Source organism: Diadema antillarum, unplaced genomic scaffold, assembly GCF_040938485.1.
Source record: "Diadema antillarum isolate AM-2024a unplaced genomic scaffold, OU_Dant_1.0 scf00000114, whole genome shotgun sequence".
Classification (NCBI taxonomy): Eukaryota; Metazoa; Echinodermata; class Echinoidea; order Diadematoida; family Diadematidae; genus Diadema; species Diadema antillarum.
In genome coordinates, this window is record NW_027271003.1 from 1,433,585 (window position 1) to 1,448,628 (window position 15,044).

At 36.6% G+C, this 15,044-nt stretch overlaps 1 protein-coding gene across 1 annotated transcript in view; it reads left to right on the top strand.

Annotated features, from left to right (window-relative positions):
* LOC139719778 (mannosyl-oligosaccharide 1,2-alpha-mannosidase IA-like) overlaps positions 1-15,044 on the top strand; it is an 89,738-nt gene that overhangs the window by 14,132 nt on the left and 60,562 nt on the right. Inside the window, 2 exon segments of the mRNA XM_071631161.1 lie at positions 9,318-9,398; positions 12,300-12,394. Of these exon segments, the coding sequence (XP_071487262.1) occupies positions 9,318-9,398; positions 12,300-12,394 (176 nt within the window).

The following is a 15,044-nucleotide window of genomic DNA, read 5'->3' on the forward strand; positions in this document are numbered from 1 at the left end:
TTGACACGGCCATTAGAAAATTGCAAGGATCTGGCAATAACGGGATGGGAAGTCTGCTGAAATCCAGTTTAACAGCCACAGTATGTCTCACTGCTAGCAGAGTCTCAGTGCCCTTCTTGTACAGACTTTTGAGTATAAAGGAAAAGGGAAATCCGCCTTACTATTAGACACGCACAGGCATGCTGTACCTCACATGAAAGCAGTAAAATACGCAGAAATGGCAGATAGCGAAAATACAAGCAATGAAGTTGGACAAACGTTTGCTATGTGTGTGCCTAGGTGTATGTCCGTAAAATTTTATTGCGTGTCATTCTCAGGGCTTTGAAGAAACACAAATTGTAAATCAAATCTTGGACTGAAGACTGCAACAGTACAAAGTAATCTGGTTAGAACTTGTCATTTTATATGGTCTCCACAAAGCACTCACAAAATATTTTGATATCATATGATTACCGAGCTCTCTTCCCCTAGCCTGAAAGATATGTAAGAATGCACGCATTATCATATGTCAGAATGCAATTTGCTGTACAGGTGTACAATCAATTACGTACTTGTACATTGTAGACCTGTACAATGTAGTGGCCTAAGGAAGGAGTAGTGAAAAGTTGTCTATTATTTTATCAGTTTACTGTTTATATTTTTGGTAACAAGATTTTTGTATGATTATTTGCTGAATTCATTTACTGATTCTTATGTGGCAAAACTGAAACGGCTTGATAGAAGAATAAACTTAAAATTGTATACATTGTAGTTCCAGACAACAATATCTGGACCCCCCCCCCCCCCCCCCCCCCGATTTTGCAGAGTTTAATGAATACATGTATTTACCAGTTTTGTCCAACCTGTCTCCAATATAGGATGGTACATGTACAGTGTATGCAGTGAAATCTAAAGACCTGTGTCAGTTAATGATGACAACATAATTTCCTTTAATAATAAAACACTACAGAACTTTGATGGGTTGATAATGAAAGTAGTGGAAACTGAGGAATAAATGAGCAAAATATGAGTGGAATATGGGATAGGAAGCAGTTTGCAGTGATAGCATAGATATCCATGGTCCCCTAGATCTAAACTGAGTGGTCTTCAGCTGTTCTATAGCCCTGCATTCTGCTCATTTGTTTCACACAGGATGTGCCTGTAAATTAACACTTCCTTCATCAGAATGTGCCCTTCTTGTCGCTGCTTTCACTATTGTATACCAGGGACTCTTTATTCTTTAGATACTGTGCAAGACATAGAGAGAAAGAAAAATAAAGACAACAAAATAAGTTAATGGAGGAGACCTTCTGTGCAAAGCAAATTAGCCTATGTTTAATTGACTGTTCTTTATGCTTGATTTTGCTGTTTCACATTACAGACAAATCAATTTTTAACCTTTTAAGTGCATATACCGAAGAAACTACAAAATATAGAGCTTAGGAAAAGTGATACAGTGTACTGTACACCTACCCCTACATTTGTACTTCAGTACCAGAGTCAATTATAAGACCAGGGTCCCATTTCATAAAAGATGTTAGGATAGCAACTCTTGCTGGGATGGCAACTTCCCATAGCAACAGCTAATTAGGAAGCTGGATTCTTGTCGTTACCATGACAATTGCCATTCCAGCAAGAGTTGCTATCATATCAACTTTTTATGAAATGGAGCCCGATGTCTGTGATAATATCGGATAACATTAATCTTATCCAAAATCATGATACAGTATGCTGACAATGATTACAGTGTATATACCAAGGAACAGTACTTTTTGGTGTCACTTCTACATAGAATTCTGTGGTTGTTATATTTGCAAAGATGTGAAATTCCACAATGCCCACCCCTGGGCAAGTCCAAGATAACGCGCACGTTACGTATGGGACATTTAGAGACTTTTATGACCTGAAAAATAGTGTTAATGGCCTTTGATCATATTGAACTTCATCATGGTGATTGATATCTAGAAGAAGTATAATCATGTAAAAAATGGAGAAAAATGACCTTTACAATTATATTCTAGAAGAGAAAATAAGTGCCGTTACGTATGGGACCAGAAAAATTTTGTTTTTTTGAACATTTTTTTCAACCTCAGAACTCTCTGAAAGTATATCATTCTACAACTTGTAACTCACTGTGATGAAAGTCACAACACTCAAGATTATCACAGGTAAGTTTCATGTCATGAGGCAAAAAGCTCTAATTACAGGTTCTTAAATTAAAGACAGACATGACGTGTTACGTATGGGACAGTTACGTATGGGACAGTTTGTCCCCCATTCATTTAACGTTAGTGTGTGAAGAACCATGTTTATGGGTATTTTGCATATTTATTGAAGTAAAATCAGTTGAAACTACTCAAATACTGATCCAGATTGTCAAGGAAACAATATTCCCCAAATATTCATCATCACAATCATATTCAATCATATTTTTATATTTTTATGACCAACCTGGGTATGCATGCCCTTTGTCCCCCATTCGTTTAGTGTGTGGAGAACCATGTTTATGGGTATTTTGCAAAATAATTTTGCAAAATACCCATAAACAAATTTTTGCATAATTATTGAGGTGGAATCAGTTGAAATTACTCAAATACTGATCCAGATTGACAAGGGAACAATATTCCCCAGATATTTACCATCATAATCACATTCAATCATATTCTATATTTTTTATGACCAACCTGAGTATGTATGCCCTATTTTTATCAGGATAGTTACTACTGAAAAATTGAATAGTTTAAAGTGTTTACTTCCATTGATGAAGGGCAGTTTGCCATTTAGTTTCAATAAAAAACAACTTGACGCAAGAAATATTAAGTTTGATAAATAAGCAATACCTGCTGCGTGGAACCCCAGCAGTGATCGAGTAGACATATGATGTCTGTCTATCAGTCATGTCATTGATTCGAGTCACACCTCAGTATGTATACCCATGAATTTTGTTGTGGCTACTACTGAAAACTGAATAAGGACAATTTGTGTATCACTTGCAATAAAAAAAAATCATTTTACTTCTTTTTTCTATTATATATATCACAACCATTTCAAATTGGATCTCCATCACATAAACTTTGAATTCCTCTAGTCTTAGGATTTTATGCTCTAATAAGTAATTCATATAATTGGTTTCCAATCATCTCTTTAAATGTTGAAGACTGAATCCCCATTTCTACAAAAAACTATACCATCCCTTTAATGATGATTTTTCATTGTGTATTTTGCCATTTTCCCCTCCCCCTTTCTGAAAATTGTTCAGTCACGTTCATGTATTGTTTCAAGTGTCTATAACTCAAAAAGTAGCTACAATGTTGGGATGCTTTCTTCAGGATGATTGACCATTTGTATACTGAGAGACCTTCCCAGCTAGCTACATGCATTCACATGCAATATGTATGAGGATGTCCCATACGTAACGCATTTGTCCCATACGTAACATTATTTCAGTGCCAAATAAAAGAAAATTCTTTTACTTTTTTTTCTTTTTTCTCTGGTATTTAATTTCTCTAAACAATAAATTAGAAGTTTCCAAAAGGGCATTAAAATAACCTTAGCAATTTCAGAAAAAACCTAAAAAAATGACCTCATTTTGTTACGTATGGGACATCTCATGATAGGACACGAGCTAATTTGCATAATCATTTGCATAATCCCTAAATTTTCATACCAAGTTAAACTATGTGATGAACTTCTTATGTCCACATATTAATCAAATATTATTTGCTTTCCTTTGAATTAATATGAATTTTTATAAATGTCCCATACGTAACGCTGCGTTTCACATTTATGCAAATGAAGCCCTTGAAATTTGCATAAATTTACATGATATCATTTTTTCCTCCACGGAAATCAAAACTTCAACTCATAAGCTTCAAAATGATACCAAACATATCAATATTGAGCAAAGATGAAATTTAGCCTTCTGAGGGGACCTTATCTTGGACTTGCCCCCCTCAACACATTCATGTACAACTGTACTGTAGTTGTTTGAAATAAATGGATAAATGTGGGATGTGGCAAATTCTTGTGTAAAATTATCTGTAAAGTGAACTTTATCTGTAAAGTGAACACTGTGAGTTGATGATTTAGTGCGATACTGTACCTGCAACAGTAAGGGGAGTGTGCACTTGCTAACAGGAACTACCAAGATGTGATAACATCTGGTTTCAGAAAATAAAATGTGAACCATTTTATATGTTATTACTATTTCAGCATTCAACTATTTGGAAGTACAGTAGCATACATTGTACATTGTACTTTCAATTAACAGTGTAAATTGTGCAGATTTGAGCTCAGGTATAAAAGCAAGGATCTGATTCAGATGTTGTGTGTGTAGTGTGTTCATTAAAGGACAAGTTCACCTTTATAGACATGTGAATTGAGTGAATGCAGCAATATTAGTAGAACATATCAGTGAGTGTTTGAGGAAAATTGGACAACCCGTTCGAAAGTTATGAATTTTTGAAGTTTCTACTCAGTCTCTGCTGGATGAGAAGATTACTACAGCTTGTGATGTCACATGTGTACAACCATAGACAAAGAATACATAAAGAAAATTCGACTTATTTTCACTTTTCTCGCATATTAAAAGAACGCTTGACTTGCCTCTTTCAGAAGGCAGGAGGAATAATATTACTCTTATACATCAGTGACAGGTTGAGGAAATGTGCACTTTTTTCAAAAAATTAAATTTTGTGAAATTCTCTTTATATTTTATCGTTGTACGCATGTGACATCATACACTGTAGTAGTCTTCACATCCAGCAGTGACCGCACAGATAATTTAAAAATTCACAACTTTTGAACGGATTGTCCGATTTTCCCCAAACTTTCGCTAATGTGTTCTAATGATATTGCTTCATTCACGTAATCCACATGTATATGAAGGTGAACTTGTCCTTTAAGCTCCACAATTTACTCCCTTACTTTTTTCTTTTCTTTTTAACTCAAGATCGTTTTTGTGATTTGATCTCAGTAAACTGAAAATAATCTCTTGCCAGTTTACTCTCTGTGTTGTATAAATTTGCTAATACTAGATGACTTGCTACTGCACGCAAGCCTGTCACTGTATCGGTTGTCCATTGATACAGCTGTCACCCTCTCTTTCTCTTACACCATCTGTACCGATACTGAGCAGTTTCCTCCTCTTTTTTTTTTTATACCAAGGGAAAAACAGAGACACTATATCCTGTATGTGACCTGATATGAACTCTTAAGACCCCAATGGAATCAGTCTTACCCCTGTACCCAGTGGTTTGGTCTCATGCAAAACCAGCACCATACCTGTAAAAGTGGATATTTTTGCATGACTAATTTTTTTGTGTTCGGCTGGGCAAGAAGAGTTTCACATGTTTTTAATTTCTCGGAATCAAGACGGCAACTACTGGAACATACATGTACGGGCAGCAAAAACGTTTGCAGGCTTTTATTTTTTGCGCTAGTTTCTGGTTGTGCAAAATTTGCACTTTTATAGTACAGCTGTATCTCAAAGCAGACAAGGAGTATGGACAGTTTTTAGGGTCAAACGTTACACTGCAAGTGCTGATATTTTCACATACGGGCAGATAATTGGACATTTTCCCATGGTGTTAAAACTTCCCACTCTGTGGTCTTGCATTATCATGAATGATAATTGCACAGTAGAAGGAAAAAGTCACAAACGTTTAGAACATATAGGACTCCATTCATACTATGTTGGTCAGGATGTTCAGATTGACGACGTCCACGTTCTTGCACATGCCCATTACACCATTTAAAAATAGAAGAGACAAAAAAGAAGGGATGAAATGATAAAAATCGTGCATGCCACAAGCTGAGGTTTTTTGTTGTTGCAAGCTTGTTTGATGCATCATGCTTTGTATATTTGCATTATATCGCTGGTAACATTTAGTATTGTCTTCCTCAATAGATGAGATAGCTGGGAAGTCTAGACAGGATTCTCCTGTGTCATACAAAGTGTGTACATAAATAGGTGATTCACATTTTATACCACAGTAATTTCTTGGCACCATTATCGTTGGCAAAATACCAACAGTATGACATTGTAGAAACCATCATGGCAATTCGCTACTTATACTGTTCTCATTCACAAAATACCGTAGTGTATTGCTGGTACAGAGCCTAGAGTAAATGTGTCAGGTCACATCAGAAATGCACCGCTGTGTGATTTGTGGTATTTTATGACACAATTCACACTGGAATCTTAAAAGGTTTACCTTTTGGAGCTGTGATTTCAAAAAATGTTCAAGATATCACCTTTGATGCATATACAGTATGTAAAGGTCAGTTGTATCTCAGAACATCCTACCATTTGATACAATTTTCGCAATAAAAGCCTAAAATACAAGGAGATATCACTTTTTTCTCAATAAACCAATAACTGTAGATGGTTTAGACTGGAAACATTTCTATTATAACTACTGTTCACATTTTGTATATTTAACAATACTAGACATCGATTATACAGACCGGGTCAAATTTGTACAGTGGTTTTTTCTATCCCTAACTCACATTTTATAACTATTTTGAAGCACAAATGCTGGGTTTTCGTTTCATCTGCAAATGGTAAATTATGCCTTTAGTGTATTTCATACATGTTTGAATTACCAAAGCTCTAAATACCACAGTATTTTATGATCAATTTCGTGGTGTATTTTATGGTTAAAACTTACAAGTTATGTCTTCTTTCATTCAGTTTTTCAATAACCACAAGTTGTGGAATGTTTAATCACAAGTTGGGGATGTTCTCACAAAGTCATTCAGCTGCAGTTGTATTCTCATTCTTCTGTTTTTCCTAGTATTGGCAACTTCACTTTCAGTGTCCCGGCAAAGTATTGGCAACTTCACATTCAGTGCATTGTTAAATCCTGATTTGTATTCATATCTGAGATACATGTATCTTTTAATTCTTGTCTGGCTTGGACTTACCATTTGAAGGAGAACAAATTTTCAAATCAAAGATGAAATCCCTGAAGCCAAATAAAAATGATTGAAATGCATGCAGAATATATATCATTGCACTCTGTTATCACATCACAAAGACATCTATTTTCTCTTATGGTTTGTTGATGTTATTGTCACTTTGTAAGACATGATGCCGGGATGCCTCTTTTCTGAGTGGTGTATTCCGCTTCCAAGTGGCATGCAGCAGATACCGTCAAGTCGCCTGCCTCTGCATTCTGAAGTTGTCTTCTAAAGCTCCCCTGCATCCTAATGGCTGTAGGGTATTCTCTTATATACTTTGAAGGAGCATCCTGAGCTTGGCATGTATAATTCAGAGGAGTGGAACCAAGGAAGTCTGGAAACGAGACTATCAAATTACATTAGTCTATGGAAGAGATTTTGGATTGCCTGCATGTTGCCTACAAATGTGCAAGCTATGACATATCTGTCCCATTTCTATAATTCTACATTTCTTTTTTTGTCTCCTATAGAAAACTTTGGAGTACGACATATTTGTATGCAGGAGGGTCAGAGAATTTTGTCTTTAACGAAAGTGATATCCCTTTTCCTGATAACTGCAGGGGTAGAGAAGGGAGTAAAACAGGTTTTCATTTCCCCCTTTTTTTAATGTCAGTGGTATCTTCTTCTTTCTGTGGCACGCTGTAATGCACTGTTATGATGTCGAGCCTGAATCAATAGTCCGGGGGGCGTAGGCAGGAAGGAGCGCGAGACACGACACGGGCAAAACACATCATCTGCGCGCTTCAGTGCTCATCCAGCTACGAGTGCGAGGTCGAGTCGAAACTCCTCCTTGTCTCCATCTCAATTACATTAATGGAGATGTCCTCCCGTGTTCTGGGAGGAGAGAGACACCGGTCGGTATCTGACTCCGCCCGGACAAGCCGACACCTTTGCCCAACCCCGGCAACGGTGATATGAGGAGGACTTAAAACCATCTGCCCATCTCTCTCCACCTCCTTACAACCTCATCCTCTTTCGTCTTCCTCTTCCGCTTGTTCTTGCCGTCCATCTGGTACAGCAGTGTATCCCTGTAAACTTCACAATTGCATCATGCCTGACAGGAGTTTTTCTCTCTCCTTGCCTGATTCATCTGGATGCTCACAAAAATAACTTTTTTCCTTCCAACGTGTCCAGCCATGTGAGCGGGTGAAAGAAATTGCTTTCCAAAAGATTTGGCCAAAAAGGACACTATATTTTCCCTCTCTATCTCAGCTTCTCCTCCCTTTTTCCCACTCCATCCCCATAAAGGCGGGGGGGGGGGGGGGGGGGGGGTGGGTGGGAGGGGAGTCGAGTTGTATACTAGTACACTGTCTTCAATGCTTTTGACACTGTACAGATATGGCGCTACACATTGTAGCTCCATGATGCACAGTTGAATCTGAAGTCAAATATACTTTCCTTTCATTTTCATGTCATGATAATTACATGAGGTTTAGTGGATTTTTCCCTCTGCATGTCAAGATAATCACAACGGGTTTAGGGGTTTTCCTCTTTATCATTTTTTCTTTCTTTGACTCTAAACTTGTGCAGTGTTTATACCGGTACTATCATGTTGTATGCACGGACTTGCAGAATAAGAGCATAAATAGGCTGAGCGACTTCCAGAAATATCACCATGTTGAAATGGAATTAAAATTGAGTGAAAAGAGGAATGACTTCTGTCTAGTCTCTGTTGCTGATTGAATTCCATGCTTGGTTGCTATAAAGTGGATAGAAAGTATGGGGCTCTAAGTGGCCATAAAACTTTCTTTGAAAATGATGTCTACAATTTGTAAATTTATCTAAAAAGTGTGGGAAATGCTCATTCCCATACATTACGAGATAGTCAGGTGATAACACAATCTAAAAAATGCAGGCCTTGATGTTCGAAGCAAACTTGATAGCAGATGCAATGATGAATGATTACAAAAAAATTTGGAAGGGGAATTGGAATATTTTTTAGTGTTTCCACACTAGATATGGGATGGCATTTTGTCCAAAAAAAAAAAAGAAGAAGAAAAGAAAAAGAAGTTGTTCCCCATTGTCGTTATCTTCTGCTCCTTTGAACAACATTTAATCAGAATTGTTCTTCATTTGACGGATTATTGTACATTGTGTATCTCTACCATGGAGAACACTCTGTAATCCTTTTCTTATGTAGAGTATTGTGAATGTATTGTGGAGTATGCAGTGTGTATTGACGGTGATGTGTCCATCAGCAAAGGCTCTCGAAATGCACACAGACATATCATATGATTATACAATATTTAGCGACAGCGTCTGCATCGTGGGTGATTGTATAAAAGTAATTCAAGTGAATTGTGATTGTGATGTCACAATCGTAATTTTTGTTCTCCTTTTCCTCCTCTCCTCCTCCTCTTCCTTTTTCTCCCCAGTCCAGTGATGTGTCAGTCTTTGAAACCAACATCCGGTTTGTTGGGGGACTCCTCTCCATTTACGCCCTCACCCACGATGAGGTAAGCATGCACCACACACATCGGAAAAAAAAACCCCAAACAATTAAGGAATGAACGAGTCACATGAGACTGCCATTATTACTTTCTACGCAGACCTCCATAACGTTCATATTACGATATGCAAATTTACAAAGTCAGATGCTGCAGAGCTGTATAATTGATATTTACTGGCCACGTTAGAAATAATCAAATTTTTGTGGCAGTGTATTTGATGTCATAATATGCTTGTTATAATAGTTTTTATATTTGGCCAAATGTTATCCAAATATATATGGTAATATGATGTATTATGACATATGTGTGGTAATTACAATTTTGATGATATTTTATTTCATGTTTTAAAGTCATCATCAGCCATCTCATTAGAATAGGCTATAGTCATGGCTCTTTCCCATAAATTTATTAGTTGATGATGTATTTAATCTGCCTCGGCTTAGGCGAATATCAGCCAGTCGCTACCTTGAAGCGTATGAAAATCCCTGAAAATATTGCAAGCGTGGAAGGGTTAGGAAATGGCAGTTATGTAGGCGCCAATACGCACATGTTGGAAAAGTTGAGCCCCTATCAGCCCTCCCTCGTCTATCTGAGAGGCAATTTCTTGATTAGAAATGTTGGGATGCCACTCATTTTCCATCAAGGCAGGATTCCTTTTTTTTTTTCTAGAAGTCGATTGTGCCAACTTGCAATTAATTGAAGGAATGTTTATTTGCTGAAGAGTGTAGGGGTGCAGTGCTGATGAGAAAATGGATGGGTGTATCGGACAATTGACAGATTAAGCAAGTGGGCATTTTTTTCCCCTCTTCCTGTCAGCTATTTCAGATGCTAACATAACAGCAGCCAAGGGAATACCAGAAATGCATACCAATGATAATGATGATGGTGATGATAATGATAATAATGATGATGACAATAATAATAATAATAATGATAATAATAATGATAATAATAATAATAATAATAATAATAATAATAACAATTGTTATTATTGTAATTTTGATAATGATAATGATAATGATAATGATAATAATAATAATAATGATAATAATAATAATAATAATAATTGCCTTCCTTATTCAGGGTTTTCTTTTCAGTGGTGTCACTGTTTTATTAAGTGCTCTGCCATCATCATTAATCTAGCGTTGCAGAGCACGTACACTGTATTGTACTGCAGACAAAAAGAATTATGTCTTTCCTGCTATCATCTGTTAGGTTAATCAAGGTTTTTGCATCCTAAAGGTCATTATCATAATTATGTTTTCACCATAACGGGACAGGTTGGATACCAGTACAATAAAAGTTTTAATCAAATATTCCATTGAAGGGAACATTGGTTGCTATGGTGTGGAAAGGTTATCTACTGTATATATTAGTAACCAGCCCATGGCCTGCCTTCCCAAAGCCTATTTTCTCATGGCCAAGCTGATAGTGTACATGTATGGACAATATGAAATTAGTGCAATGCAATATAGCAATGATGTGCAGGTTTCATATACAAATGTACATCAGGGATTAAACGTGGAATAGATGCCCCATAACAATTGAGTAGGGTTTTTATGAGAAGTGATCGATACAAGTGATTTTGCTCTGATTTTCAGATTTCACTGAGTTCAAAGGAAGCTACAGGACTCTCTGATTAAGTTTCATTTGATAAAAATGCCCAAATATTAGCTGAATATGGGGAATGATTTGAGCAGTTTAGGCTAATTTAATGCAGTGCTGTTACCTTAGAAATGTTAGCAAATTATCTTATTTATCATCCATTGCCAATAGGAAGATTGCTCGTTTGTGTGACTGATGTCATTGTGGAAGTGTTTCCTTGGTGGTAAAATTGTTTGAACAAAGAGTGTTTGTCGCATGATATTGCTTGAGCGTTTGAAGGGTAATAATAGATCGCTAAAGTCTGTATGTCCATACACTGCCTGTTAGACAACGGAGATGGCCTCTGCTGTATACACGGATGCCACTTCAAGTTGTAGATTGTGAGTTCTTTTACTTCAGTCTGCAAAGCAAGACAAATTTTTGGACTGAACCTGCTCTGCCACGTAATAACAGAGCAAAGAAAAAGAAAGAGAGAGAGAGAGAGAGAGAAATTATAGAGATGCAGATAGATACTAGATAGATAGATGGATATGTAGAGTTTGTTCGCAAAAACCGACAAGTCCATTTTTGAAGATTTTGAAGTACGGTCTCTGTCATAAAGTACAAATAATGCCTTTTAAATGATATATTGGTCACTACATATAAAGACACATTTTTGAAGTTATGGTCAAAAGAAGCAAAAATTTTCTTATTATTCTCTTTATTTTTCTTGACCTTTGATCCAAAATATCTCCATTTGGCAAATATGGACTTTTTGAGAACAAAATAGATGTATATATGTCTAAAGATATATAGAGAGATAGATAGATACATGTAGATATACATACATGTACATAATAGTATAAAAAGAAAAATAGATATAGATATATCCAGAGAGAGGTAGAGATGTGTTATAGAGGGATAGAGGGATAGAAAGGAAGAGATAGAAGGAGAGATGGAAAGATTGCTAGAGAGCTTTTCATATCTGTGCTGATAACGTACAGCACACATTGTGACGTGAAGAATGACATGTGCTTGACAAGATCTACACTTAACATGCCAAAACTCATGTAAGTACAAGGAGATTTCTGCAAATTCTAAAGGTTGGAACACGAGGCTTTCTAATTTTAGCACAAGCAATAGACGGTGACTTCTACATGACGCAAAGCGAACCGTCTCACCGTTGAGGTCATCTTCCAGAAATAGCCTTGCTGCGAGATAAAAATGTGATGGTTTTATTGATAATTTTGCGGCACAGATCATCCTGATGCAATCTTTCCTTTCCGTCCGACTCTTGATTTGCTTTGTTCTCTACCTTGCCAGGTTTTTAAACAAAAGGCTGTGGGGATAGCCGACAAGCTCCTCCCCGCTTTCAACACACCAACAGGAATACCCTTTGGTCTGGTGAACATAAAAACGTGAGTAACTCACTGGGACTCGAAGAGAAGTAATACCCTCAATAATAATAATGATAATAATACATTCTGCTTATATAGCTCATGTTACACTGAAGTCTCTATGCGCTTTACAACAATTCCTATGATAACAATACAATGGGAAAATACATATGTAATACAATACAACTGACAACAACAACAAAAAAGAATCATCAAAATATTGATTAAATAAATACAATCAATGATAATCATAGATTTATGCCTAAGTGCAGCTAATATCCCCCCCCCAAAAAAAAAAGAAACACAGAAAAAAAGACAAAGACATCAAAACACATGAACACTTTAAAATCTACAAAATTCAAATATGATGGCACAGTTTTTTTCTCTTATATTTGCTCAGGACACTAAAAAGAATATTTGCACAAAATATGTGTCCATTTTGAGCTTTATTTAGTGATTTATACCAAATTGTCTGATTTCATGCATCATTATGCATAAATTAGCATAATTTAGCATAAATGATCATTTTTAAAAAGTTTAACTTCGTAGTACTTTAGATTATGTCATAGGCAATGTGTGTGCCAATTTTTGTTGCGATCGCACGGTCAACGGCCGGCTCTATGATCTACCTAAATAGCCCTGCCTAGTTAGGGTTATGGGTAATATTGTTCCCCCTGCCTTCTGAAAGAGAGAAGTCAAGTGTTCTTTTGTTATGCGAGAAAAGTGAAAATATGTTGATTTTCAAAATCTTTCTTTATATTGTTCTATACATGTGACATCACAAGCTATAATAGTCTTCTCATCCAGCCTTGAGTGAGCAGAAACTCCAAAAATTCATAACTTTTGAACGGATTGCCCGACTTTCCTCAAACTCTCACTGATGTGATCTACTAATATTGCTGCATTCACTCAACCCACATGTCTATGAAGGTGAACTTGTCCTTTAAAGGCAAGTGGGTCAGATGATGGTTATTGGACTTACCTGAAAACAAGAAGACTTATTCAACACGAGTATTGCGCAAAGTGCTTTGTTTGTGGCTCCGGGTGTAAGATGAGTGTAATCTTTCATAGAGTGAAAAACTAGCTACCCTTGTCAGACAAGCTTTATAAACTTCAACTTGCTCAAACAGCCAAAAAAAAAAAAACCCAAAACAATCAAACAACAAAACAAAACAAAAAACAAAGCAAAACAAAACAAAAAGAATGTTTGGCCTTGGGTAGCAGTCATCAGCACCCTTGATATGTTCTTTTTGTGTTTGATTTGATAGAAAAAAAGCATCACAAATGTATTACATGTTATCATTATTACATAAAACACTCAATGTGCATGTCCCCCCCCCCAAAAAAAAAAGAAAAAAAAAAGAGAGAAAGATTACCCTTACTCTGTATGGAAATCCTTTCTCATTCCCTTCAAGAAATGTCTGTAGTATCTCATATTCCTGAAAGAAGCTTGCCTTGATATCTTTTGAGCTCTTCTTCCCCGAGATGATTTCAAGGACACTGAGTTTCAATGAATCACCCTCGTAGGAGGGAGTATCATGAATTCCTCAGGGCAGCTTCTGGGGGGAAAATTGGGGGGATATTTTATGAATGAAAACTGACACGTCCCCGGCCACATGGCGTCGCTTTCGTTCACTGACACAGGCAGGCAGTAGAAATGTGAACGTGATTGCCATTATTTAAATGATATATTTAAAGACAAAATTGTATGAGCAGTCCCTTTTTTAATTTTCTCCTCTTTTATCCCACATTCTTGCTGTTAACAAGATGTATGAATTGCACAGAATTCAATGATGATTGAAATCTATTTTTTTCAAATGCTGGTAATAAAAATATTATTTTTTGTAAATATATATTCATATATAATTATATATTTGATATAATTCTTCATGTTGAATCTGGGCCCCATTTTGTGAGAAGTTGATATGATAGCAACTCTTGCCTGAATGGCAGTTTTCATGGTAATGACAAGAATCCAGCTTCCTGTTTGGCTGTTGCTATGGGAATTTGCCAGTGTTGCAAGGGTTGCTACTCTACGTGTAACATCTTTTGTGAAATGGGGCTCTGAAGTGACTTCAAAAAAAAAAACAGATTTAAATGTTCTCTGTTGTGTAACATAGCCCCAGATATATATCCTATTGCTCTTTGAACCACCACATTGTTATGCCTGTGATAGGATTAGGAGAAAAAAACAGCAGCAGCAGCAACAGCAACAACAACAACAACAACAACAACAACAACAACAACAACAACAACAACAACAACAACAACAACAACAACAACAACAACAACAACAACAACAACAACAACAACAACAACAACAACAACAACAACAACAACAACAACAACAACAACAATGACGACGCACCTTTTAGTTCTATTTGAATTTATTTTGAAATGAAACCTACATTATCAAGGCTAAGTGCTAGCATGTATGCTGTGATGCAAACCATCTTAAAGACCCGGTATCATTGGGAAACGTGGCTGGACCATTTGGAGCAATCTTCGTTCGCTGCCCATCGAAGTGAAAGCGTACCGGTACGCTTATTGGTAACCTTCAACTCCAGTAGAGGTCCTTTGCCTGTGTTCGTACTTACACAGAAATCAGTGATACAATTGTAAAGGTGTTCACGATTCGTTGCGGGGGATTCTGTAATACTGTATAAGCTGT